This window comes from Eretmochelys imbricata, chromosome 2 (genome assembly GCF_965152235.1).
Source record: "Eretmochelys imbricata isolate rEreImb1 chromosome 2, rEreImb1.hap1, whole genome shotgun sequence".
Taxonomy (NCBI): domain Eukaryota; kingdom Metazoa; phylum Chordata; order Testudines; family Cheloniidae; genus Eretmochelys; species Eretmochelys imbricata.
The window spans coordinates 212204958-212231277 of NC_135573.1; the positions used below are offsets into that span (position 1 = coordinate 212204958).

Genomic DNA, 26320 nt, shown 5'->3' on the forward strand with positions numbered 1-26320 from the left:
CCGAGGATTGTTATGGCACCCTAAATAAATCACTTCATAGCAAAAAAGGGGAAAAAAGGAGAAAGCAGAAAAGAAATAAATATTAAATTTACTGAACTCCTGCTACTGAAGTTTGGCATAGCAATAAAATGTAGTATATTATTTATTAATCTGTGTTTGTATAGCACCTAAGCACAATGGGGTCCTGGTCCATGATTGGAGCTCCTAGTTGCTATGGTAAAACAAATAAAAATAATTATCAGCACCACCACCACCCCTCGAAGGAAACAAATTAGGCCAAACTCCTTGAGATCCTTATGAAGGAAGCTTTTCATAGAGTCATAGACTGTAAAGTCAGAAGGGACCACTGTGAATGTCTTGTCTGACTTCCCATATAACACAGGCCATAGGACTTTTCTGAATTAATTCCTGTTTGAACTACACAATACCTTTTTAGAAAGATATCAAATTGTGATTTAAACATTGCCAGTAATGGAGAATCCATCACTGCTGCAGACCTCAGAATATGTGCAAGTGGAGGGTGATGGGGGACAGAACAGAAGGTTTATGGCACTTCCCCCTTCCTGTTGACCTACTGAAGCCTGCAGAATGGGAGAACTACCAAAGAACCTTAGGAGAATCATTGGCCCCACTCACAAGCCTTAGCAAGCTTGTTTGAGCTCACCTAACCCTTGAGCCTTGGGCTACATCTACACTGAACCAAGGATGTGATTTGCAGCCCATGTAGACGTACCCATAATAACTTTAATCTAGTTAGCTCAATAAAAAGAGCAGTCACGATGTGGCAGCACAGTCTGCACAAGCCTGCCTTACCCCACAGGGTACATAACCACTTGTGCAGCCCACAATGAAGTGCATGCTGCTATGTCCTCACTTCTATTTTTAGAGAGCTAGCTAGATTAAAGTGAGCATGGGTACATCAATACAAGGTGCAAACCACACCCCTGACTACTGTGGTGTAGATGTACCCCCCAGAGTCTCTTGCATTTCCATGAACCTTTGTAAGGTCAGTATCACTACCATTTACTCATCTGCAGTAAGAAGAAAAGGAGTACTTGTGGCACCTTAGAGACTAACAAATTTATTTGAGCATAAGCTTTCGTGAGCTACAGCTCACTTCATCGGATGCATTCAGTGGAATTCACTGAATGCATCCGATGAAGTGAGCTGTAGCTCACGAAAGCTTATGCTCAAATAAATTTGTTAATCTCTAAGGTGCCACAAGTACTCCTTTTCTTTTTGCGAATACAGACTAACATGGCTGCTACTCTGAAACCTGTCATCTGCAGTGTCACTCTATTAATCTTAGTTACAGTAGCTTTCCTTGTCTCCGTTTCCACTTTGCTCATGGTTTTTCTACTGTTGTCACTTGCAATTTCCTTGCTTCCTGCATAAAGTTTTCCGATTGCCTCAGTATTAGCCTTTATGTATTGAAATCAGCACAAAAATAGCAAATAGGTGCAAAATTCTAATTGGCCAAAAAGATGAAGGGGAGGAGAAATGAGTTTAAGTGTTCTGGTCTAATTCTATGTCCCCACAAACCTATGCAGAATCTGCTCTGTAAGTGCTCTATGAATGCCAAGGTGCATTCCAAGAAGGAGCCTAGGGATGTATCCCACACATTGTGACACACGTAACGTGCCCATAGTCCTATGCACCCCACACTAGACGGGTAACTAAGGGCTTGTCTAGATGAACAAATAGGTTCATGGTAAGCTGGGGTATAAATCATCTACTCTTGTTTCAAAACAGAGTAGATCAAACCACATTACGGAACTTTTAGTGCATGGTAGTAGGGACCACTCGTACAGTTAGTGTCCACATACTTACGCGAAGTAGATTTACATCCCAGCTTGCTGTGCACTAACTGTTCATGTAGATAAGCTGGTGTTGTTCTGCCAAAACACTATATGTGGTAGGGAGAAGGATGCCTGAATATTGGCTCAGAACTAATTGCTTTTGTGCCTTAATGTACAACTGTTTGGGAGAAAATCAACGTGTGTCTGAATTTGGCCCTTACAACTTTTGCTTATTTCATAATGTTCTCATTTTTTCCGTGTGTTCTTCATTATTTTCCTTTTTTTGTATAGATCCTCTATCCTTTCAGTTAAACGTGGCTATTTCAGAATAGTTTTCCCCTTCCTTATTTTAGGTACACTTTCCTAGCTGGCTAATGTGTATTTCAATCTCCCTTTTCCACTTCCTATGCAATTCCCTTTCATTTTCAGTTCTTTCACCAATCTCCCTGGCAGCAACATTTAACATTTTCTGGAGGTGCACCTACAATGTTAACCTTTTTGCTCCAAGTACTATGTTTCTTAACCTCTCTCATCCTTTTCCAACCACTTTCCATCTGGGGTCTTAATCTATCATACTACCTGAAGAAATATACATGAGAGCTAAATATTATTACTGAGGCTGAAATTATTTCAATGGAAACTATTCTTAATCTTTAAAAATGTACATTGTTGTCTTTCTCTGAAAAAAAGTCATTGGATGTCAAATGTCTTAAAGAAACAATGACACGAAAGAATGGCATAAACCCTTAAGGAAAATATACTATACACCTGTCCTGCTACTTTTATTAATAAAGACATATACTGGCAATCTTTTCTTTCTACCTCATACATTTTTTCTTGTGCGTCAAGATATTAAATCTCTCTGACATTAAATTATTCATCTCAGAATAAACTCCCCAAAAGCCTGTGTTTAAATGTATTTCATCTTTTTTGTTGTTGTTGTTGTAATTCATACATTTTCCGCATGCATTTTAAACAGTTTCAAGGTCATTTCTAACCGATTCAAATTTGACTGTCAAAAACAACAGTCTAGAAGATTGGGATTGGTTGTTTAGATTCTTTTAGACCCATGAAAATATAATGTTGATCCAGTTCAAGGAAAAAGCCATGCCTTTCAAAATGACTGGTGAACTAAGGATCACACAGGTGGATTAAGAGGACTAAAAAAATATTCTCAGTAGACAGTGGAGTTATGAAGGACTAAGTAATAAAGTCAATTGCTAACATATTTACTGTGGTTGCATGCAGAAGAAGCACAAACCAAACACAGTTACTGCATAACATTTGGCATTTAGAGGCTATATTCCCTCATCCCTGCAGTATTGTTACTGCTCAACACCAACAGGGCGATGGCCTCGGGCACAAAGAAAGAAAAAGGAAACTTGGATTAAGAACAGAACAAATGGGGGAAATTATTAAATTAACATTAAGCTTTCTCATTATTCCATTCCAGGCTGCACATAAATTGAATAGCTATCATTCCTCCCTGGGGTATGCATACCTCCAGCTGCACGCACCCTGGGAGAGAACAATAACCTTTGATTGTAAAAACATGATTTTGAAAATTGGCATTTTGAAAGAATTCATTTTGTGCTCGGTCTTGTCTCATTTTGATTATACTCAGTCTCAATACCAGAAGGAATGTGCTATCATTAGAATGAACCATCCTGCATTTCAAGCACCCTCATCAACAAAGGGCCTGAATTCTTGAAGCTCTTGTCATGTTTATACGCTTCCCGAAGCAGTAAGTGGTTTATAATCGGGAGACAAAAACAACTAAAGCAGATGTATCAGCTATGTTCAGATGATAATGCCAAAGTAGCCTTAAAGTAGTGTACAAAACTGCATATCTGACAAAAACAAACTCTTGCTTATCCTATATTATATGAATTAAGCATTAATGCAGCACTGCCACACCGTATCATGGATGCTGCCATTTTTTCAAGTATTTTTAAACACTTGCATTCCAAAGTGGATATAACCCAGGGACATTTTGTTTAGTCAGGAATGTGCACAGAGGTCACAATAAGCTGTTTAATTTGGGGGGAAAGTTTGTTAGACTGTTATGATATTACTGCAGTATATTTCACCAGCTCCCTGAGCAACACGTACCTATAGATCTGTCACATTATCTTCATTCTTTCTTCTTACATTGCCTACAAAAGCTACACTGAGCCTACTACTGCCCTTCATTTCACCTGTGCAACCACACTAACTTCAGTAGGGTTCTGTGGGTGTAAGCAAGTGGAGAATTTAGCCCATCATAGTTATGACCTATAGCTCTCTATATAGGATTTGAAGCTGTACAGGTAATCATGTATGTTTTAGGGGCAGTCGGAAGGGGTTTGCTAAAATGTGTCAAAGAACTGAAGTTGCTGATTGTGTCTTTGCATAGAGAATTACAATGCACATTGGCATGTAGATGAATTGAAGACGTTTCTATTGCGGTTAATGAGTTTTCACTAGAAGGGTCAAAGCTGGAGGAGCTGTATATGTGTGACATGTTCGCACTGAACACGGATCTTGACAGTGCTTGCCCCTAAAAATAGAACCTGAATGACCCTTGTTGTCTTTGTCAACCAAAATCTTGTGATCCCTGTGACGTGGTGTGTTAATTTGGACCACTTTCTCTGCCTGTGGAGAAGAGAGCGCTATCCTAAGGCATCTCTTTTTAGTTGAAGTAGTAGAGATAAAAGGGATGTTGCATCTGCTACAAGCACACATTTTAAACGATATCATCACCCCTTAGCAGGCTGTTATCATGTTGTTTTGGCAGCAGGAAGGAATCTGTGGTTTTTCTTGAATGTTGCTCTTCTTTATTTAAACTACTAGAAATAACCCAAAAATGACAGAATGCTCTGTCTATAAATAATCATTCCGGTGTAGAGTTATATTAGGAGGTAACTCAGATGGAATGATAACGCCTAGCAGGCTAATCTTAGACCTGTAATGCCACAAGATGAAAATAACTAGGCTAAGAATAACTGACCCATTGGAGTCAGCCTTCTGAAGAGATCCACAATATAGGGCATGTTAGATTTTCATAGATTTAACAATAATCTGTCATCTTCTTTCCTCAGAATGCTTTTGGGTTATTTTGTGTTTTTAATCAGAAGAAACTGTATTTATACTGGGTTACCATGTAATGCCATCTGAAACCTCACATGGCAAATACACACACACACACAGAGATGCGTATTAATGTTTGTATACTACATGGTCAGTCATTCTGCCTTCTCACAGCTTTTGCTTTCTCCACAAACACTGTGCAAGAGAAAGGGAAAGAATGGTTAATGCAGAAATGGAAGTTTGATTAAAGCTATGACAATGCAAATTGTATATTAAATGGGGCGAATTCTCTCCTTGCACTCAGTGCATGAAATCAGTGGGTTCATACACAGGTATAAATTATGACAGAATTTGGTTCATACTATCTGCTTTTAAGTGCAATACATACCAATCTATGGAGTAGAGCTGAAGATTTTAATATATGTGGCTAAAATAATATAACGAAAAAACCAGAAAGAGTTTAAGTCCTCCCCTATTGAAAGTTATCATGCACTGTACGCTACAGAGTTGTTGTTGGTATCAGAGAGTACCTGCAATTCAGTCAAGGAGCAGCTGCAGTACTTTCAATGCCAAGCATTCGGAAATCAAGAGACTGGCTTAAAAGTTTTTTAAAAATATTACATATTGGATTGTTTTTATCTGAATCTGGCGGGGGGGAGGGGGTTGTGCCTTTAAGGGTTTGTATTTTCACACTTTTCTCCATAACCGTGAGAACTAGAAATTTAAGGAAAGCTGAGATTTTCACATAATCTCAGGTATCCAGGAGCTAAGGCTTTAAGAAAAATATCAAATATCGCAAGACACATGATGAAATGAGAATTGGCCAAATCCATGCCCTCTTTTAGGAAAGGTAAAGTCCAAAAACAGTGTTGCTCAGAACAGGGCCAATCTAGCAGGTGCTTTCTGTTCCCCTTGGCTGTTCACACAGCTCATTGTAGTATCAATGTCCAGTCTTGCAGCCCTAGAGCAAGCAAAACTTCCACTGAAGTCAATGGAGTTTTCACTGCATGAGGACTGCAGTATCCACAGTACTTTGGCTCTTCTAATTCCATTAAAGGTGATGGCAAGCCTCAGAATTTAAACAGCCGTAACACTGAATAGATCCTATTTTCTCCCTTTGAGTCTGTGGGACAGAAATGGATTCCCTTGGCAGCAAAATTCTGGATGCTTTAAAGAGTTTATGGGTTTCATATCTACAGCAGCAAAATATTCTCTGCTTCTTGGAACATGCTTAATGCTCAGCTTTTCTGCTTATCCTCTTTCCAGAGCTCTAGAGAGAGCCAAAAAGCACAAGTTCAGGGAAACATCAAGCGTTCTCTGTCACAATAGTGTTTTAACAGCCACAGTGCCATTGCCTCAAGATCACAAGATCCATACAGCCCCTTACCAATGTAAAATGCTATATGGTATCTAACTGAAATGGACAAATAATTCAAGTTTTCCATGAATATTAGAGATGGGGTTCTCAACCTTTTCCTTTCTGAGCCTCCGTCCCCCCACCCCCAACATGCTATAAAAACTCCCCGGCCCACCTGTGCCATAACAACTGTTTTGCTGCATATAAAAGCCAGGGCCAGTGTTAGGGGATAGCAAGCAGGGCAACTGCCTGGGGCCCAACACCACAGGACCCCCACAAAGCTATATTTCTCAAGCTTCAGCCCCAGATGGCGGGGCTCAGGGCCCCAGGCTTCAGCCCCATGTGGTGGGGCTTCGGGTTCCTGCCCTGTGTCCCAGCAAATGTAATGTTGGCCCTGCTTAGTGGACCCCCTGAAACCTGCTTGCAGCCCCCCTGGGGGCCCCAGACCTCTGGTTGAGAACCACTGTATTAGAGCAAATCTTCAAATGAATTGGATTCAGCCATCCTTATGATCATTTTGCATTCACTATGCAAGAACATATGAGCAACTGAGTTTTCTTGGCCTTAGGAAGTGGATTTCAAAGTCACACATGCTAGTATTTGCAGTTGACCATTCACATACTTATCTAACCACAGAACAGAAACAACAAACATGATTTATTCCACCACTCACCTCTAAGCAATGCAACTTGAATTTCTTGATCAAACCACAGAGTAAAATATTTGAAAATACATGCACTGACTAGATTTCAGGAAATTGCAGATCTTTTGGAAGCAGATAGAGAGGCTACGTTAATCAAATACGTCATTCTGAATTATTTTACTTCACGGGGAACATCCTTGTGAGCCTGATAAGTAAGAATTATTTTCCTGATTTTACGGGAAAAACTGAGATGTACCAAGTTATGTAACTTGCCCAGGGCCAGCAAGTCAACGGCACATTTAGGCTTAGAACTCAAGCTCTTTCTTGAGCTTTGACCAGGCTTGTAAGCACAACACAACAGTATAGGATCAGAAGAGAAGAATTCTTTATCCAAATACAAATGCAGGTAGAGTGCAGGGAGGAAGAATGCAGGAATCCATGTTGGAATATGGCCAGGAAAGCAGGACCAACATCCCTACCCTTCTTAAAAAATGGCAAGGAATATTTAATGAATAAAAGGATTCATGATCTTGGGTTTACTTCTCAAAGCCATGTATCCTCAGTTCTCACAGCATGGTAAATCTACGTCTCCCCTCTACACAAAGGCCAAATTCATCACTGATTAAGTTCCATTTAATCCAATTATTATTGTTCAGTGCAAATTTTTTGCCCTGCTCTAAAAAAGCTTAGTAGTATTAAACATCAATTATTATTGTTCTGGGCAAATTATTTGCCTTGCTCTGTTAAGCTTACTGGCCTTTCACTAGAGATCAGTTTGACCCAACACACTTTCCCCATTTTCAGTGGGGAAATTAACAAGACAAAGTATTTTTTCCTTAGAGAGAAAGAGAGAAGTTCACTTTCTTTTATCTAAAATACATAGTTGATACCATAATTTTAATCAGTATTGTCTTGTTGAAGAAACCTGCCGAGTACGTGGTAGTGCATTTCAGAGCAAATAGTACCATACATTAACATATTGTACAGTCTTTTTCAAGATCGCTGATATTCTTATTGTCTGACATAGGGTGTAGGTGTTTGTAATTATATACCTTCTTGATTTGGTGCCTATCTGGATTGTCCCATTCATGATTATACTTTGATTGGTACTTATCCAGATCATCCCATTCATAAGGTGATTTACAAGCTGAGATGGAGGCAGGCAGGCAAAGCAGTAATTAAGGGAATACCAGAAGTGCTGTTTCACATGACAGGAGTATTTCATATGCCTGGTATTCTTAGAAATTCCTCAGACAGTTTGGTTTGCGAATACATATCAGATGCCCATTGGAAGTGTCTCCTTTGGGGTTGACTCCATCTATCTTAAAAATAGAGCTGAGGAATGCGTGCACAGTGAATCTGGAGATTTGCAAATCTAAAAATCCATTAACTGAGTGCTAAATTTGTGCTAATTCCTAGATTTCTGAAGGATTAAGGGTGCACAGTGTAAATATTTAGAGGTCTAGTCTCTTATGATAAATATGCATAGCGCATTAATAGGAATGGAAGTTACACGTCTACATGAGAAAACAGACCACTAAGCTATTAGTGTACACACACAAAAAACCACTACAATTAGCTGACAATTTAGCCACCCTGTCTAACAAAGCCATATAGCACCCTAGCAGCCTTAGAGGAGCAACTCCTCTCTCCTATAAGCAGTAGAGCAGGTTCTGCTGACACAGATGTCTTTCACAAATTTCAGAAATGTGGGGGGTAGGGGTGTTTTCATTTTAAATCACATTAAGGTACAGCAGCATCTCATTTATTATTTGTTGCATAACAGTGTGATAAAATATTATAGAACAAACGGGAGGCACCTTTCCAGTTCAGAAATATATGGATCCTTAGTGTTTTATTAGATTTCATCGATTGATGTGACATTTTTCATAAGTTCTGTAAAACATCAGCCAACATATAACACTGGACCCTCTAGTCACACATGTGATGGATTAAACTGCAGACTATGTAAATTGTTAACTAGTTGTATTTTATTTGTGTATTTTAAAGGTCAGCATAAATACTGAAAAATGTTTTTTGTTTTAAACAAAGTAACTTTTAAACTGTTTAAAGCCTTCAACTGGAAAACAGTCTTTTGTCTCCCAATTAAGAAAGGAAGCCATTAAAACATTATCTATTGATTTAGAAGAAGTTTTATATGTTACATGGATCTAACAATACCAGATAAAAGACAGATGTTATCTGACATTCTTGTCTCCAAGGAAGGAAAATAGAGCTATAATCTCACAGAAAAGTACCAGCTTTTCTTGGGTTCCAAATCAGATAACTGCTGTTATTCAAATGGCACTGACTGGTAGTTCAAGGAAGCACGATGGGTTATGCACTAACTTTCCACCTCTGTAAAACTGTGTTCAAAATTGGCTTTTTTGCAAATGAAAACGAAAAGAGTGGTCCTAGTCCGATCTCTGGGTTATGTCGGTGCCTATTACAAAACCACCATACACCTATTAATCTGTGCACAGTAGGCCAGTGATTATAACAACAGGTCTATGCTTAGGTGGCTTGGCAGAGTTGTGAGAAAGCTTGACAGAAATTTCGGAGCCTAGCCTCAGTCTGAGCCGTGGCTTAAACCTTTACACTTATGAACAAATTTACCCCCAGATTTTTTTTTAAACAAGAAACCTGGCACGAATGGTACAAAACCTATTCCCAAAACACAAAGAAACAGCTTTGGACATTCTTGAAGAGGAGACCAAAAACTGAGTCACAATGGGAGGGGAAAAAAGCTTTACAACAGAGAAAACAGACAATACTAAGCAGTACTGGTCAAAAGTTCCCTCTCCCATTCCATTATCTCCAGGCTTGAGATTGCATTTAAGCAGTTCTTCAGTCTTTCATCACTTCTCTCAATGTATAATTATTCCTAGGTGGCCTGGGTTTTCTGCAACGGAAATTATTTACTGTGCTGTTAAGACATGTATATGTCTTGGCTGAAAAGGCAGGCATTCCCAGTTGACAAACTCTCACAACATTACAATTTATTTTAATATCTGAAACCAATATTCTGCTTCTCAGTTCCACCCCAGTATGAAACAAATACAACTCTCAGCTTATCCCTGTCCACAAAACAGGAAAGGAAGTAGATATCAAATATATATACTAATCATAGAAGGTTCAACAGGTGGACCAAGGATATGACCATTAGAACAGGCATGTTGCGAACCAGCAAAAGGGTTTTTTCAGACATGCTCACACTTCGGAAAGTGGGAAGCACTGCCAAGTTTTGTGACTGTTTCGGGGGGTTAACTAAGATTGAAGTCTATGTGAGCAATTCACAGCAAATTTCACATGCAGGTCTTATGCAAAGCCAACTTTACAACTACTGTAATAAAGGAGAACCAGAAACAAGGAGTTGAAAGTGCATAAAGCAGATAACATTTTGTCCCCAAACATAATGAAGTTAAGCACTGTAAAACCAAAGCCAGAACCTCACAGTGTTAACCAGAGAGAGACCAAATTTGACTTGCACTCTGGGTTCTTTTACTAAGTTATCTTGTTAAACTCTTGCAACGTAATTCAGTTTCAGTGCATCATTTGCAAGGTCTAAAACACAGATACTACAGAAACTAGAAAATACAAGGTCTTCAAAACTGTGAGATAATATCTGTTATTCTGTAACTGCAGCTTTAAAACACCTGCTTTAAAAAACACATCCAACTTACATTTTCAGTGAGTCATCACATCTGACTGGCACTGCCAAGGTTCCCAAATATGTTTAAAGGTACAAACAGGTTTAAAGTAAAGTAATATGTTTAAAGTTACGGGAGCCCTATGTAAGAAAGACACAGATTTACTTTAGAATAATCAAAAATGACAGCATTATGAAAACAGAAAAGGACTTTTACAGAAAACTCTGTCTGTAAATTGAGAAAAAGAAACTTACAAATTGACCTATTCCTGCTTACAAAATGATATATGAACAAAACTGACTAATATGAGTTATATGAATTGCAGCCTGCTGATACGGTCTTGTTTGATGGAGTCTCATTCTGACTGAGCCTGCAATCATTGCAAGCCCCATTTTGCCATCACAGAAAAAGAGAGAAAAAAACCCCGCACTGCATTTTACTTGCTAGTTTTCTTTCTGCTTGGAAGCAGCAGGCTTAAAAGAAAACCACAACAGCAGCAGCAAGTGTTCACATAATATTGTTGTAGAGATAATCATTTAATAAAAAGCAGAATAAAAGAACTTGAAATAGAACCAACTCCTTAAAGCAGAAGTGCTTTACTGTGACAGTTTGTATTTCCTGAGAAAGTCACCCTCCAGACAGAGAAGCCTTAGTTATTGAACTGCCTCTTACCTGAGCTGATCATACTGTGCATTCTTTGCTGAGCAAAGAGCTGTTCACGTCCAGAAACTCCATCTGAGGAAAACAACGATTCGCTCTCGTAAATTGTCTGCAGCATATTCCAATCAGTCTGTACTTCAGCTACATGAAAGATTCATCACTGTATACAGGGGTGTCAGGAGCTACCCGCTCTAATCCTACCTCCTTCGGGGGGGGGGGGGGTTGGAGAAATAATAGACTTTGGTAATTAACAATATTTAAGCATTTGAATAAATATCTATTTAAAAAACAAAAGAACAATCCATTTTTGCTCTGCCCCAGTCTGCTGCAAAATAATAAGGAGGACTCAGTGGACTATGCACCTCTGAGTTGGAATAGTTGTGTTCTGGAAGCCAACAGCAGGTGGATGAAGAAATGTATTTGTGCTTCAGGCTTTCTTGTGGGGTGGTGGCGGGGAGAATAAAGCCACTTTAAAAAATAAAACCAAATAAGCACCGTTTCCAGGGACTTCAGCCCCTAAGGGCTTAGTTTCAATTACCCTCAGCCTTGACAAGTGTTTCTGTCTCTGTGCCCTCCTCCTTTCTCTCTCTCCTCTCCGTCTCTCCTCTCTCTCTCTATCTCCCTTTCTCTGTGTCTCTGCAAAGTTGGCTGAAGCTAGTGATAACTCATTTGCATATGAATCAACAACAGTGTGGCCCACAGGCAACAGAAATAGAACAATGGCCAGCCTGAGCCAAAAATAGGTCAAGCATGGCCCAGTGATTGGAGCCTGCATTAATGCACTTAAAAATACCACAGCAAACACAGCTGTCCAGTCTCTGTCTTTCAAACTGCAATTCTCTTGCCAATCCTCAAAAGTAATTAACCCTTTCCCACTGTCAAACTTATTTGTGCACAAATGTATGTTTCTGAGCAGCTTTTCAAGCAAGAAAACAAGAAGGGAACTATAAATTAAAATTCTAGATGTCTTTTATTTCTTTCTTTCTTTCTCCTCCGATCCTCCCCATGGGTATTTTGTGAAAAGAGAACAAAATGAGAAGGGCTCTGGATTGGTTCTAAAATAATACTGGAAGCTTTCGCTCATAATGTGGTTTCTGCCTCACCCACGCACAGCAATCCTGGCATTCTATTTTTGTTGCCTGTTTCTCTGGCTACGCTGCACTTGGCTGTAGCACTAGAATCTTGCTGCTGTCTTTTAGTTTCAGGTCCTACAGTACGCTCAGAAGCAGTGGCTTCTGAAACCAATCAGACTGCGGTGGGTGGGAGGCATATTAATGAGGGATCCATTTTTTCACTTTCATTATAGGCAGTTTGTTCATTTTTAGGATGATTGATATAGTCCTAATGTCTGTTTTCAACTGCAGTACCACATATTAGAGATGCGCTATTCCAGTGATTTATTAGTCTTTGGACAAGAGCTGCACTAGTCTGCCTCTCTCACAGCTTCAGCTCTAAACAATTTTTACTGCAGTTATCTGAGTTTAAAAGGAAACGTGGACTCAAAATAGCAGCTTTTAGACTTTCATAGAAACGTTAAAACTACATGTTGCTGTGCATCTTGCAAGCTACTGTGTGATGCAATGTCAAGTGTAGCTGTTGCCTGCTCCCTTCTCCCCTTACTCCCAAGAACTGTTTATTTGCATTTTAAAAGGTAGGTGCAGATTATATTTGCTAATTAAGTACAAAGGTCTTTATACGTGCACACACAGAAGTAGATACGTAAGTCAACGTTACAGATGATACACCTGGTTTCTTTTGGTTCAGTATTGCTATATAGAGTTTGCTATGTGTACGCAAATAGTGCACCATTGTTCTAGCCAAACCATATCAGCTTTTTAATAGACCATATAAAGAGTATAAACTAGCCACAAACCTCTCAAGAGGTACATCAGAGTATTCCAGTTCTGAGAAGGGGAAGGCAACCACAGCAGATTAGCAATTACGCTACTAGAAAGTCAAATAAGGCAGCAGATGCACATGTTCAATTGTCCTTATGAGACTCAACTAATCTCTGAGCCATTTCAACCATACCTCTTTTCTCTCTGGGAGGTGCAAGGTTACTAAGCTGAACTATGGATTCAATTCTGCTTTTAGGTGAAGTGTAGAGAACTGAATTGTTTGTCACTGAACACAGACAGTTCAATGCATCCACACTAGTCATGCTGATTCAGTCTAAAGACCATTATAGCTGTAACCACAGATTCACATTAGCATTGTTCTAAATGTTTCAGTTGCAATGCTCTATGGGTAACCATCCTGTAGTTCCCCACACTGCTCCCAGAAGTGGTTTCTGGGACATTTATATAGACCATGGATGCACTGCGAGTCAGTAGCGGAAGGCCTGCTGGAACAATTTAATCCTGCATCCGCAGTCTGGCTGCCGTTCTGAACAACCTTGCTTTAGGGTCCATACAAGGTTTTTTGTGTGGATTCTGTATCTCAAGACCATACATTTTAAGAATCTGTCTGATAATGACCCTCTACCACTGTTGAGCATATTGAAATATTGACTTCTCATTCCACCTTCACCACCCCCCATAATCATTAAAAGAGTTTGCATGATTTGGGGCAAAGAAAATCAAGGCAGAAGAATTCTAATAAGTGAAATGCAGGTATTTAACATGTGCAATATCATCAATAACAATAATATCTGAGTAATAGGTGTACATGAGGATGAAAATTAGGGGATAGCATGGACCTCAATTATCATTTTATATAGTGACCACTCTTTTTAATGTAAAAAATATTCAACACATTATATATATCAACAAAAGAATAACAACATATGGAATTATTATAAATGATTACTAGTGTTCTCTCTCAATCAAACTACAGTTGAGTGTCCGCATATGAGTAATACCACTGACTACTTGTCATTGTAGTTTTCATCTGCAAATGCTAATGCTGATTTTTTGAAATCATTGCAACACAATACACCTCCTTGGCATGCACACAATATGATTGGGACTGTTACATCTACTTCTCATAGACTTACAAGGCATATCACTCTCACAAGAGTACTTTATTAACTCCAAAATATATGGAGGAGAACATAAGAACGGCCACACTGGGTCAGACCAAAGGTCCACATAGCCCAATATCCTGCCTTCTGACAGTGGCCTATGCCAGGTGCCCCAGAGGGAATGAACAGGTAATCATCAAGTGATCCATTCCCTGTTGCTCATTCCCAGCTTCTGGCAAACAGAGGCTAGGGACACCATCCCTGCCCATCTTGGCTAATAGCCATTGATAGACGTGTGCTCCATGAATTTATCTAGTTCTTTTTCTAACCCTGTTATAAGCAAGCATGACATTGTCTGGTACAGTTTTTGAAAACAGAGACTTGGAACTGTCATTGTGCATCCATCCATACTGCAGTGGATCAAGTGCCGGTGTCTCTGGATTCAAAGCACTTTTCCACATACATGCTTGAAAATGTACTCATTTTACATTTACTATAAATGCTTCAGTTGTTAGTGGTAGGAAACTGAGATTTGGTGTTGACATTTGCCATTTTTTGCTACTGATTTCTACCATGCTTCCGACATGGTGGCACAATTTGATTGTCCGTAGCATGCAGCCATGAATTTCAATGACATCAGGCATTGCTGCACTGAATCATCCAGAAGAGGGAGGGAGCATCCAGCTCACAGAAACTCAAACATAGTGCTTTTGCCGAGGCCGAAATAGGAAACTACTGTATCACCTGAGAGTGCATGGGCAGTTAACAGTCCTGGTACAATGTTCTGGTGTTGCTCTGCAGGAGCACGGATGTCTATTACAGCTCTCTCTTGTACCTGGGTTCCAAAATCACGGAAGAGGTTAGACTCTCTTCAAGGTAGTGGTGCAAAAAAAAGACAGATACATCAGTGTCATCTGATAATAATGATATTACCAACAGACTATGTTTTGCAACCATCACTCTTTGTTGTGCAAGGATGTTGTTGGCTTCCTCATGAGAGGTGGCCATATACTCTCTATTGATCACTACATCTCCCTTGTTTATTTCAGCTGTGGTGTTGTCACTGCCTGTGATGACTAGCTTGTGCTTTAATGTGTGTCACTGGTGAAATTTCTTGTCTTGTTAATGAGTTTGGTACAAACTATGCCAATCATCTGTGTCTTATTTTCAGTTACTATCAAGTAACCTTTCTGTGGAGGAAGCTGTGTACTTGTACTCAACTGACACACTCTGCTTGTTTCTGTAGCTCTGCTAAATCTTGTGCTGAAGTCTTTGTACCTGTCAAAGACAAGGTATACATCGCCTACTGCTGCCTTGTGTTTAATGTAATCTCTGAAACTGGTCACAAGTCGTTGATGATACCTCTTGCTGGCTAGTGTATTAGCCAAAGAACTACGGAACTGTCAATAATTGTGCAGGTTATCTCTTGTGAAGTATGCCTAGTTGACACCTCTGCCTGCAGCTGCTTCTATAGGTTAGACATAGCATGGGTAATCCTTATGTCACCAGAGCCAGTGAACATTGAGGTTGATACAGGAGCCAACTCACATGACAAAATATTCTTGATGCTCACCCCGGTAAGTGTCTTGTAAGCCTCTTGAACAGATAAGGTTAGTATCAAATATCTTTGTTGGACCAATCTGCACATGCTTTTTTGTCACTGCCAGTTGCTCTGTTATCCTTAGTATTGTGTCATAGAACTCTTTGGTCAGCCATATTCAAATTCTTGCATTTGGCGAATTCCAATTTTAAGAGTGTCATGTACATTGATGGATGGTGGTGTCATTCCACCACTGACAATGTTTACCATTGACTTTGGGTGCTTAGTGGGGTGTAAAGGATTGATGCACAGCTCTAGTTTCTTACTAGTGGCTTCTCTGTCCCCACATCTGCAGCTATCCTTGACTTCATTTCTTCTTTGTAGAGCTCTTGTATTTGTGCCTCATTGGTGCTCTTTATGTTTGCAATGTCTTCTACCAGCCAGCTGCATATGTGGAGGCTACGAATCTAAGTCTTCAGGGTAATCCAAATGATGCCACTATGGCTGTGGCCATAACTCAAGAAGGTAGTTTCAATGTACATGTCACTCCATCTGCCATTTCATATTCCTGGAACTTGGTGCATGACATGTTTACCCTTCATAGACCACTCTAAGATGTTACCTGACATGGATTCCTTGGATCACAAGTAATTGACATGTCCAACTACAAAGACACAAAGCAGCATCAGTTTCACAGCTTCTAGATGCAGTGGCCCATTTCCTTTTCTTTCTGCTCTTACCTATATAATGATGTCTTGGTTTGGGGGGATAAGAGAAAAGTACTAATAAGCTATACGGTTTATACAGACACTAATACAGATATATCATCTGTACCTCCTAGTTAATTCTGTTCCATAACAAAATATTAGTGTGAAGTGTTCAATAAAATAATTGAAATTTAATTAAAGTATTTCACTGACATCTGGCTTGTGAATCAGGAGGCGGTGGTGTTCTTATTCCAGTGACAAAGTGTCATCAGGGAATTTCTTTGCATTCAGGGTCTTGAAATCCATAATGCACAAAAACATTGTATGGACACTAAAACAAGATACTGCCAAAAAGTGCATTAAGCTGCCAGACTATACTGGAAAAGAGCAGTGCAAACTGACTATTGAGAGAGCAATGATTCTTAAGACTTGTGGAAAGCAAGAATAATCCATTTTTTTGTGGAACACGCGCAAAATGAAGTATGGAGCACGTTTGTGTGTGGGTGTGAGGTGACTGACAAGTGGGGTTGGGGTTAAAGTCTAACATTACTTAGAATAGAAAATTTCTCTAGTGTAGAAAAAGCTTTTGTCACACATATGTATGTCACAAAGCCTTTGATCCACTCAGAGTGTGTGGCTCAGTTTCCTAATTCAGTGCCTCAAATCAACAAATTCTGTGTTACAGAATACCACCTAAAGGGTAAGTTAAAAATGGTATACAGTATAGAATGTTCATAATTTTCAAACCTTGCCGCCTAAATTCGTATTTAGGCTCCTAAATAAGTGGACTGGACTGATTTTCAGTGGTGCTGGGCATTCACAGGTCCACTTGACTTCAAACAGAAGTTAGGGAGGCTTAATTAGGGAAAATCGGAATATTTTGTAGGAGTATAAATATGCACTTGAGTGCCTAACTTGAGGCAACCTTAATTTTTAGCATACATATATAAAAACATAAACATACTATACTATCTAAATTATTATACCAGCTATCATCAGTGTTGTATCTGAGCATATATAAGAACACACATTTTAAATTTTATATATAAAACTACATTAAAATGTTATTTATTGCAAGGTCAATTTTTTTTTTGCAAAATCAAGGAATAAGTTAGGACTTTTGCAACTTTGATTCTTCCCCTTTGTGCACATGCATTATGGCTGTGATTAAACAAAGCGAAGAATCACAGAAGTGTAGGACTGAAAAGGACCTCAACAGGTCATCTAGTCTAGTCCCTACACTGAAGGCAGGACGACATAATAAAAGACCATTCTTGACAGGTGTTTGTCTAACCTATTCTTAAAAACCTCCTACGATGGAGATTCCACAACATCCCTAGGCAATTTGTTCCAGTACTTAACTACCCTCATGGTTAGGAAGTTTTTCCTAATGTCCAACCTAAACCTCTCTTGCGACAATTTAAGCACATTGCTTCTTGTCCTATCCTCAGAGATTAATGAGAACAATTTTTCATCCTCCTCCTTGTAACAACTTTTTATGTACTTGAAAACGGTTATCATGTCCCCCCTTCAGTCTTCTTTTCTCCAGACTAAACCCATTTTTTTTCCAATCTTCCCTCATAGGTCATGTTTTCTAGACCTTTAATCATTTTTGTTGCTCTCCTCTGGACTTTCTTCAATTTGTCCACATCTTTCCTGAGATGTGGCACCCGGAACTGGACACAATACTCCAGCTGAGGCCTTACCAGTGCAGAGTAGATTGGAAGAATTACTTCTTGTGTCATGCTTACAACATGCCTCCTAATACGCCCCAGAATGAGGTTCACTTTTTTTTTTTGCAACAGTGTTACACTGTTAGAACATAAGAACAGCCATACAGGGTCAGATCAAAGGTCCATCCAGCCCAGTATCCTGTCTGCCGACAGTGGCCAATGGCAGGTGCCCCAGAGGGAGTGAACCTAACAGGTAATGATTTAGTGATCTCTCTCCTGCCATCCATCTCCTCCCTCTGAGGCTAGGGACACCATTCCTTACCCATCCAAGCTAACAGCCATTAATGGACTTAATCTCCATGAATTTATCCAGTTCTCTTTTAAACCCTGTTATTGTCGTAGCCTTCACAACCTCCTCAGGCAAGGAGTTCCACAGGTTGACTGTGCACTGAGTGAAGAAGAAATTTCTTTTATTTGTTTTAAACCTGCTACCCATTAATTTCATTTGGTGGCGCCTAGTTCTTTTATTATGGGAATAAATAAATAACTTTTCCTTATTCACTTTCTCCACACCACTCATGATTTTATATATCTCTATCATATCCCCCCTTAGTCTCCTCTTTTCCAAGCTGAAAAGTCCTAGCCTCTTTAAACTCTCCTCATATAGGACCCATTCCAAACCTCTAATCATTTTAGTTGCCCTTTTCTGAACCTTTTCTAATGCCCGTATATCTTTTTTGAGATGAGAGGACCACATATGTATGCAGTATTCAAGATGTGGGCATACCATGGATTTATATAAGGGCAATAAGATATTCTCTGCTTATTCTGTATCCCTTTTTCAATGATTCCTAACATCCTGTTTGCTTTTTTGACTGCTGCTGCACACCACGTGGACGTCTTCAGAGAACTATCCACGATGACTCCAAGATCTTTCTCCTGATTAGTTGTCGCTAAATTAGCCCCCATCATATTGTATGTATAGTTGGGGTTATTTTTTCCAATGTGCATTACTTTACATTTATCCACATTAAATTTCATTTGCCATTTTGTTGCCCAATCACTTAGTTTTGTGAGATCTTTTTGAAGTTCTTCACAGTCTGCTTTGGTCTTAACTATCTTGAGCAGTTTAGTATCATCTGCAAACTTACCACCTCACTGTTTACCCCTTTCTCCAGATCATTTATGAATATGTTGAATAGGATTGGTCCTAGGACTGACCCTTGGGGAACACCACTAGTTACCCCTGTCCATTCTGAAAATTTACCATTTATTCCTACCCTTTGTTCCCTGTCTTTTAACCAGTTCTCAATCCATGAAAGGATCTGCCCTCTTATCCCATAGCAACTTAATTTACGTAAGAGCCTTTGGTGAGGGACCTTGTCAAAGGCTTTATGGAAATCTAAGTACACTATGTCCACTGGATCCCCCTTGTCCACATGTTTGTTGACCCCCTCAAAGAACTCTAATAGATTAGTAAGACGTGATCTCCCTTTACAGAAACCATGTTGACTTTTGCGCAACAATTTATGTTCTTCTATGTGTCTGACAATTTTATTCTTTACTATTGTTTCAAGTAATTTGCCCAGTACTGACGTTAGACTTACCGGTCAATAATTGCCAGGATCACCTCTAGAGCCCTTCTTAAATATTGGCATTACATTAGCTATCTTCCAGTCACTGGGTACAGTAGCTGATTTAAAGGACAAGTTACAAACCATAGTTAATAGTTCCGCAATTTCACATTTGAGTTCTTTCAGAACTCTTAGGTGAATGCCATCTGGTCCCAGTGACTTGTTACTGTTAAGTTTCTCAATTAATTCCAAAACCTCCTCTAGTGACACTTCAATCTGTGACAATTCTTCAGATCTGTCACCTACAAAAGATGGCTCAGGTTTGGGAATCTCCCTAACATCCTCAGCCGTGAAGACTGAAGCAAAGAATTCATTTAGTTTCTCTGCAATGACTTTATCATCTTTAAGTGCTCCTTTTGTATCTCGATAGTCCGGGGCCCCAATGGTTGTTTAGCAGGCTTCCTGCTTCTGATGTACTTAAAAAACATTTTGTTATTACCTTTTGAGTTTTTGGCTAGCTGTTCTTCAAACTCCTTTTTGGCTTTTCTTATTACATTTTTACATTTAATTTGGCGGTGTTTATGCTCCTTTCTATTTACCTCACTAGGATTTGACTTCCACTTTTTAAAATATGCCTTTTTATCTCTCACTGCTTCTTTTACATAGTTATTCAGACACGGTGGCTCTTTTTAAATTCTTTTACTGTGTTTTTTAATTTGGGGTATACATTTAAGTTGAGGCCTCTATTATGGTGTCTTTGAAAAGCGTCCAGGCAGCTTGCAGGGATTTCACTCGAGTTACTGTACCTTTTAATTTCTGTTTAACTATCCTCCTCATTTTTGCATAGTTCCCCTTTCTGAAATTAAATGCCACAGTGTTGGGCTGTTGAGGTGTTCTTCCCACCACAGGAATGCTACATGTTATTATATTATGGTCACTATTTCCAAGCAGCCTTGCTGACTCATATTTAGCTTGTTATCCACTGTAAACCCCAGATCCCTTTCTGCAGTACTCCTTGCTATGCAGTCATTTCCCATTTTGTATATGTGCAATTGACTGTTCCTTTCTAACTGCAGTACTTTGCATTTATCCTTATTGAATTTCACCCTATTTACTTCAGACCATTTCTTCAGTTTGTCCAGATCATTTTGAATTTTAATCCTATCCTCCAAAGCACTTGTTCCTTGTTTAAAAAAGCACTTGTAACCCCTCGTAACTTGGGACCATCTGCAAGTTAAATAAATAAATGCTTAACTTATGCTTAAGCATAATACTTAAGCATGTGTGTAAATCCATCCCTTTTCAGCAAACACTTAAGCACATGCTTAAATCCTATTAATCTCAATGGGATTTAAACACATGCTTAAATGCATTGCTCAATCAGTGCTTATAATACAATCTTTAACTACGTTGTGATCACATCATTTTATATACATCTTTTATAGCCCCCAGAGGGGAAGGATAAAGAGGAAAATCTGTTTCATATTTCTAAATCTATGCATGTTTCAATCTGCCTTTTCATGCAGGAACATGAGTTTTCTATTCATTTTTCCCCCCAGGCATGTCCTAAACCTAGAGAGCTTTAATGACACTAGTCTTAAGAGTACGCTCTTGAAGTGACATAATAGTGATGAGGTGGCAAGAAATTCAGCAACACTGAAGAAACTCCAAAGCACTCTAGCAGCACTGAGATCTCATTACAGTGATTTCACAATGTTGTTCTCTCTTTGCCCCTCTAACTTGAAATAAATAAATAAATACAAGTAAATTACATTAAAAAACAGCATTAATGCCATATTAATGTTGATAAATCAAGCACTCAAAAATAAGGAAGTGTTAAGGCTTCTATTGCATGAATAACTCAGCCACATTGTAATTAAGTAGTAATTTTTTATTCCTGATTTCTTTGTTAAATGCAAACAATTACTGGTTGTTTTTTAATCTGCACTATTCAATATACATGCTATTTTTTAAGATGGCTTAATTAATGTTTCAGTGAAGCCTTAACTTTTTGAATTTCCATGCTTGTGAGTGCTAGACATCTCCGCCTTGATGTTCCATTAATGTAAGTTTCACAGCGTATGGATTTTACATTTAAAAAATGAAGTTAAAAGACTGCTATTTAGGTTGCAATATCATGCCCCTTGGAAGTTAGGAAATGTCAGGTTTATGGTTGCCCATGTAACCTTAATTTGGTCCTCTTATGCGTCCTTCCTTTGCAGAGGAATGAGGCAGCAGTTCTGGAGAAAACAGAGTATGTGATCATGGAATTAAAGACTGTATCATAATGAATATGCACAAGGGGCAACCATAAAATCTGGCATTTCCTAACTTTTGAGTTCTCAGCTTTGCAACCTAACTAACCTTCTTTTAATAAAGTTCTTTTGTGTGTAATTTTCTAGGACTTTTTTTTTAAAAGAAAAAAGTTTTAAAAATTCTATCCTGTGCAACTTTAACGCCTCCGCACCCTGTTACAAATCATTTGCAGGGTGTGAACCTAGCACCTTCAGCATTGCAGCTACCACCTAAGCTACATTAAGACTAACTACATTGGCTAGCAGCAAGAGAAAGTTGTTTTCCCAGAGAGGTGGATGGGTTACTGGGTCGGGGAAGCCTAGTTGGCTTGGTGCGATCTCTTTCTCCTCCCGCTCCACCGCCCCTGGAGTTAGGGGAGCTCCTTCCCCACATAGTGCACCTGGGGAAGTGTAAATGGGTGTGGGCCATATGCTGGGTTTGGGAGTTTACATGTGGGGGCAGCTCAACAATTCCCCCATTCTTCTTTCCACTACAGCTGCTCCAGCGGCTCACTGGTGTCCCAATGCACTGTGTGCTGCTATTATTCTTTGACATTGCCATGAGCCCACTCACAAGGTGTTCTGCAATTCTGGGATGTTGGTACTTTCTTACAAATGAGAGAAGGAAAATAGTGATTTGTAACATTTTTTATCTCAATCATATCTGAATGGAATGTCCTGGGACAAAGAAAAGGTAGTTCTGTAGCCTCAGGAGGCTGCATACTAAGTCTGCTGCAAACAGTGGATGTGTGAGAGCTTCTCGAAGAAAGCGTTGCAAGGATCCTTTGTAGTGGAAAGTGTAGGGGCCTCTACCAGTCCCCTGTATAATAATATAGAGTCTTTTAATACTGTTGTCTTGTTATAAGATTGTATCATTTTGAATAAAATAACACACTGGGGCTTTTTGTAACTTTCTTGAAAATATCTGTTAATTTTTGAACAATCATGTCAAATCAACCTCACAACAAAAATAAAAATCAGTGTTATCAATATATTTACTGGACTGATGATAAAGTGCTTGAAAATCACAGGACAATCTTTTTAAACGAGATAATTTGATGCTTAAATAATGGCTAAGGCTTCTCACTTGCACTGCTAAATTTTTAAATAAACCAGAGTGTATTTTCTATTTAATAATAATGATTAAAAACAGCAAACAAAAAGCAAAATATATCTTGTTAGGAAATACAACAACAACCCAGCTGAAAGATTAACCCATGGCAAATGGTTAATATAAAACTTTGAAAGAGGCACTGTTTAAATTGGTAGATTAACAATGTGACCTATTGTACCAACTATATTTCAGATGGTAGTTACATGCATTCACATGCCACTTTTCCCTGCTGTGATGTTCTGCTCTCTGATTGTCTTTTCTGCTTTCATTATTCTACAAACTGTATTTATTGCAGAGCAGACTAGCACAGAGAAATAATATTATACATGCAAACGTACCTCTGATAGCAGAGACAAACTTAGCACTCACTGCTCTATTATTAAAAAGTCACATCTAGAACCTTTCAATACTTTCATTATGGGACCCCATGAAATCCCCCTTTCCTGGGGAAGGCTTGGTAAAAATCCTCACCAATTTGTACAGGTGAACACAGACCCAAACCCTTCAATCTTAAGAACAATGACAAATCAATCAGGTTCTTAAAAGAAGAATTTTAATTAAAGAAAAGGTAAGAGAATCACCTCTGTAAAATCAGGATGGTAAATACCTTACAAGTTGATCAGATTCAAAACATAGAAAATCCCTCTAGGCAAAACCTTAAGTTACAAAAAGACACAAAAACAGGAATATACATTGCATCCGATGAAGTGAGCTGTAGTTCACGAAAGCTTATGCTCAAATAAATTTGTTAGTCTCTAAGGTGCCACAAGTACTCCTTTTCTTTCAACTGGCATAAATTTTCATAGCTACATGGACAGCTGAGCATCTACCCCTTACTGTTTCATTGAAAACCAAGCAAAACATGAGAGGTGAAATCCTCATGAAATAAATGCAAATCAGCAGAGGTGAGATTTCTCCTGAGGAGTTCAGTAAATTTAATTTTTCTTATTCAAACCTCAAACAAAAAGGCTGAAAACCCCAAATAAAGCAAAATAAAAGTAAACACAAATCACTGAGCTTTCCAAATTCTGGATAAAACTAGGGCAAAGGTTGCTTGTTTTCCCCCCTGCAAATAAATCTTTAAATGTGCAGGCTACACAGAAAAAAATTACTTTTACTTGTAACATGCTGAAGACCAAATTTTGGCACTACCAAATCACAGCTTGGAGCGGCTTCTTGATTTTTTAAATATTTGTATTCAACATTTTAAAACTAAACATAATAGCAGGCCTTATAATGCAGTACCTGGAAAAATACAGAGAACTGAGAATTACAAGGGATTATGGAAAATAATGAATTACATGCACTGTATTGTCCTTGTTCAGACAACACTCCCATTTAAGTCAGCTATATATAAGCGGGGGAATAGTCCCACTATTGTGGGGAACTTTCCTGGCTTCTGCACTACCCCAGTGAAGTGGGCTAGCGAAGGATCTGAGTCCTCGCTCCCACTTCCTTTAACAAGTGGCCTCCCTGCCCTTGAGGACTCCCCTTCCACTCTCCTGCCTGGCAGAGTCCTCGTAATCCAAACAAGGCTGGGCCCAGGATTCCTGGGGGGCTCAACCCCCAACCCTGCTGTGGTCACCTAGGACAGGGGCTAGGGTGTCCCCATTCTGGGGTACTCTCTCTGCACTGGGCACTTCTCTGACCCACTGACCATTACATACAATTTAAAGCAAATGCAAGTTATTTAATCAACAATTAATTTTAAAAAGAATAAGGAAAAATGGGAAAGGTTAAAGGAAACACATCAACCCGCTCTGTGGCAGGGAACATCACAAACAGTGTCTCTGGAATGTCAGGGCAGTTCACAGTCTGTTCCTTGTAAGTCCCAGGCCTTCTTCTCAGGCCTGGCTTTGCTGCAGGGATGCTGTGGGTTGGACACTTGCTCTGGTGGTGGCCACACGCTCTCAGGCTCTAAGTGGTAGGCCCCTTCTTCCCAGCGTCACCCCCGTCCTGTCAGGGTTACGATCCAAACCTGGCCTGCAGAGCCTCTTGGCTGAGGCGTCTCCCTCTGCTGGGCCCGCTGCCCAGGGTCCCCCTCGCTCTCCCCAGCTGCTCACCGCACCCAGCTCCGGACTACTCCAGCCCCAGCTCCACCACTCGGTCTCTGCACTGCTGCTGCTGCTCTGCCTCCAGCTCCCTGGGCTGCTTCTCTGGCCCCTCTGGCTCTGGTTGCTGCAGCTCTGCTCCCAGGACAGGTCTGCTCTGCAGGCTGCTTCTGTGACTCTGCTCCCAGCACTGACCTGTGTCCTGGGCTGCTTTTCTGGCCCCTCTGGCTCTGGTTGCTGCAGCTCCGCTCCCAGGGCAAGTCTGCTCTCTCTGGGCTGTGCCTCTGGCTGTGGGGCTGCAGCTCTGCTCCCAGGACAGGGTCTGCTCTCTCTGGGCTGCTTTTCTGGTCCCTCTGGATCTGGCACAGCTCTGCTCCCCAGCTCAGCTTGGGCCCCTGCTTTCTCCTTAGCTCGGCCCCACTCTGTCTGACCTTGCCTGGCAAATCCAGCTCACACAGAGGACGGGATCTCCCTGGCCTCCTGACTCCCTGATTAGCCTGACCACCCTGTCATTCAGGCTGACCTGGAGCATTTGCCCCTCCCCATTGTTCTCAGGGTCCTGGTTTCCCATCGACCCTTCCCCTTTCAGTACTGGGAGCTAGCCAACCAAAACACCCCCACTGAATGTTAGTAAAGGGGCAACATATTTCTTCCTTATGAACTTTTCAGCAGTTGACAGACACATTAACTCTTTGCAGTTCACTTTTATATGTGTTTTTGCATTCATGAAAGTTGATATAGTACCCACAATGGGTGAAATCTTGCCCCATTGAAGTCAATGGGAACACTCTCATTGACTTCAATAAGACCAGGATTTGACCCATTACGCTTTAAATATTCTCAGTGAGGATGCTGAAGGAGGAAGTTGGCAAAACTCAGGCCACCATGTAAAGGGGAGTCCAGGAAAAGAGCTATTTTTTTTATAGAAGAGCAAAGCCTTAAACCCATAATTCGCACCAGAGTTAGTGTATCAGACATGGGCTTGAACCTCACAGTGGTCAAAATCTGGATCAGAACTTTGTGGCTTGTCCCTACCTCTAATAGTAATGCAGGCCTCAGTGTATCATATAACACTGGTACTTGGTAAAAGCAGGTGGGAAGATATTGACAATACTGTCAGGAAAAACACCTCTTAGGCCAACCAGTCAGAGCTCTTAAATGCTCAGATCACATATTCAGTAATGTCTGAGCTAGCCTGCTTCTGAATTCTCTATCTGCAGAGATGGT

General features: G+C 39.9%; 1 protein-coding gene across 2 annotated transcripts in view; it reads right to left on the reverse strand.

Moving 5' to 3' along the window:
* HDAC9 (histone deacetylase 9) overlaps window positions 1-26320 on the reverse strand; it is a 547732-nt gene that overhangs the window by 330753 nt on the left and 190659 nt on the right. The window contains exons 1-2 of one of the 2 annotated variants that reach the window (XM_077811397.1): window positions 11717-11748; window positions 11191-11253 (exon numbers count right to left, since the gene is read on the reverse strand). In XM_077811397.1, the coding sequence (XP_077667523.1) occupies window positions 11191-11212 (22 nt within the window). In that variant the 5' untranslated portion in view covers window positions 11213-11253; window positions 11717-11748. Of the gene's footprint in view, window positions 1-11190; window positions 11254-11716; window positions 11749-26320 lie in introns of those variants that run through there. The other variant, XM_077811396.1, reaches the window with a different exon arrangement.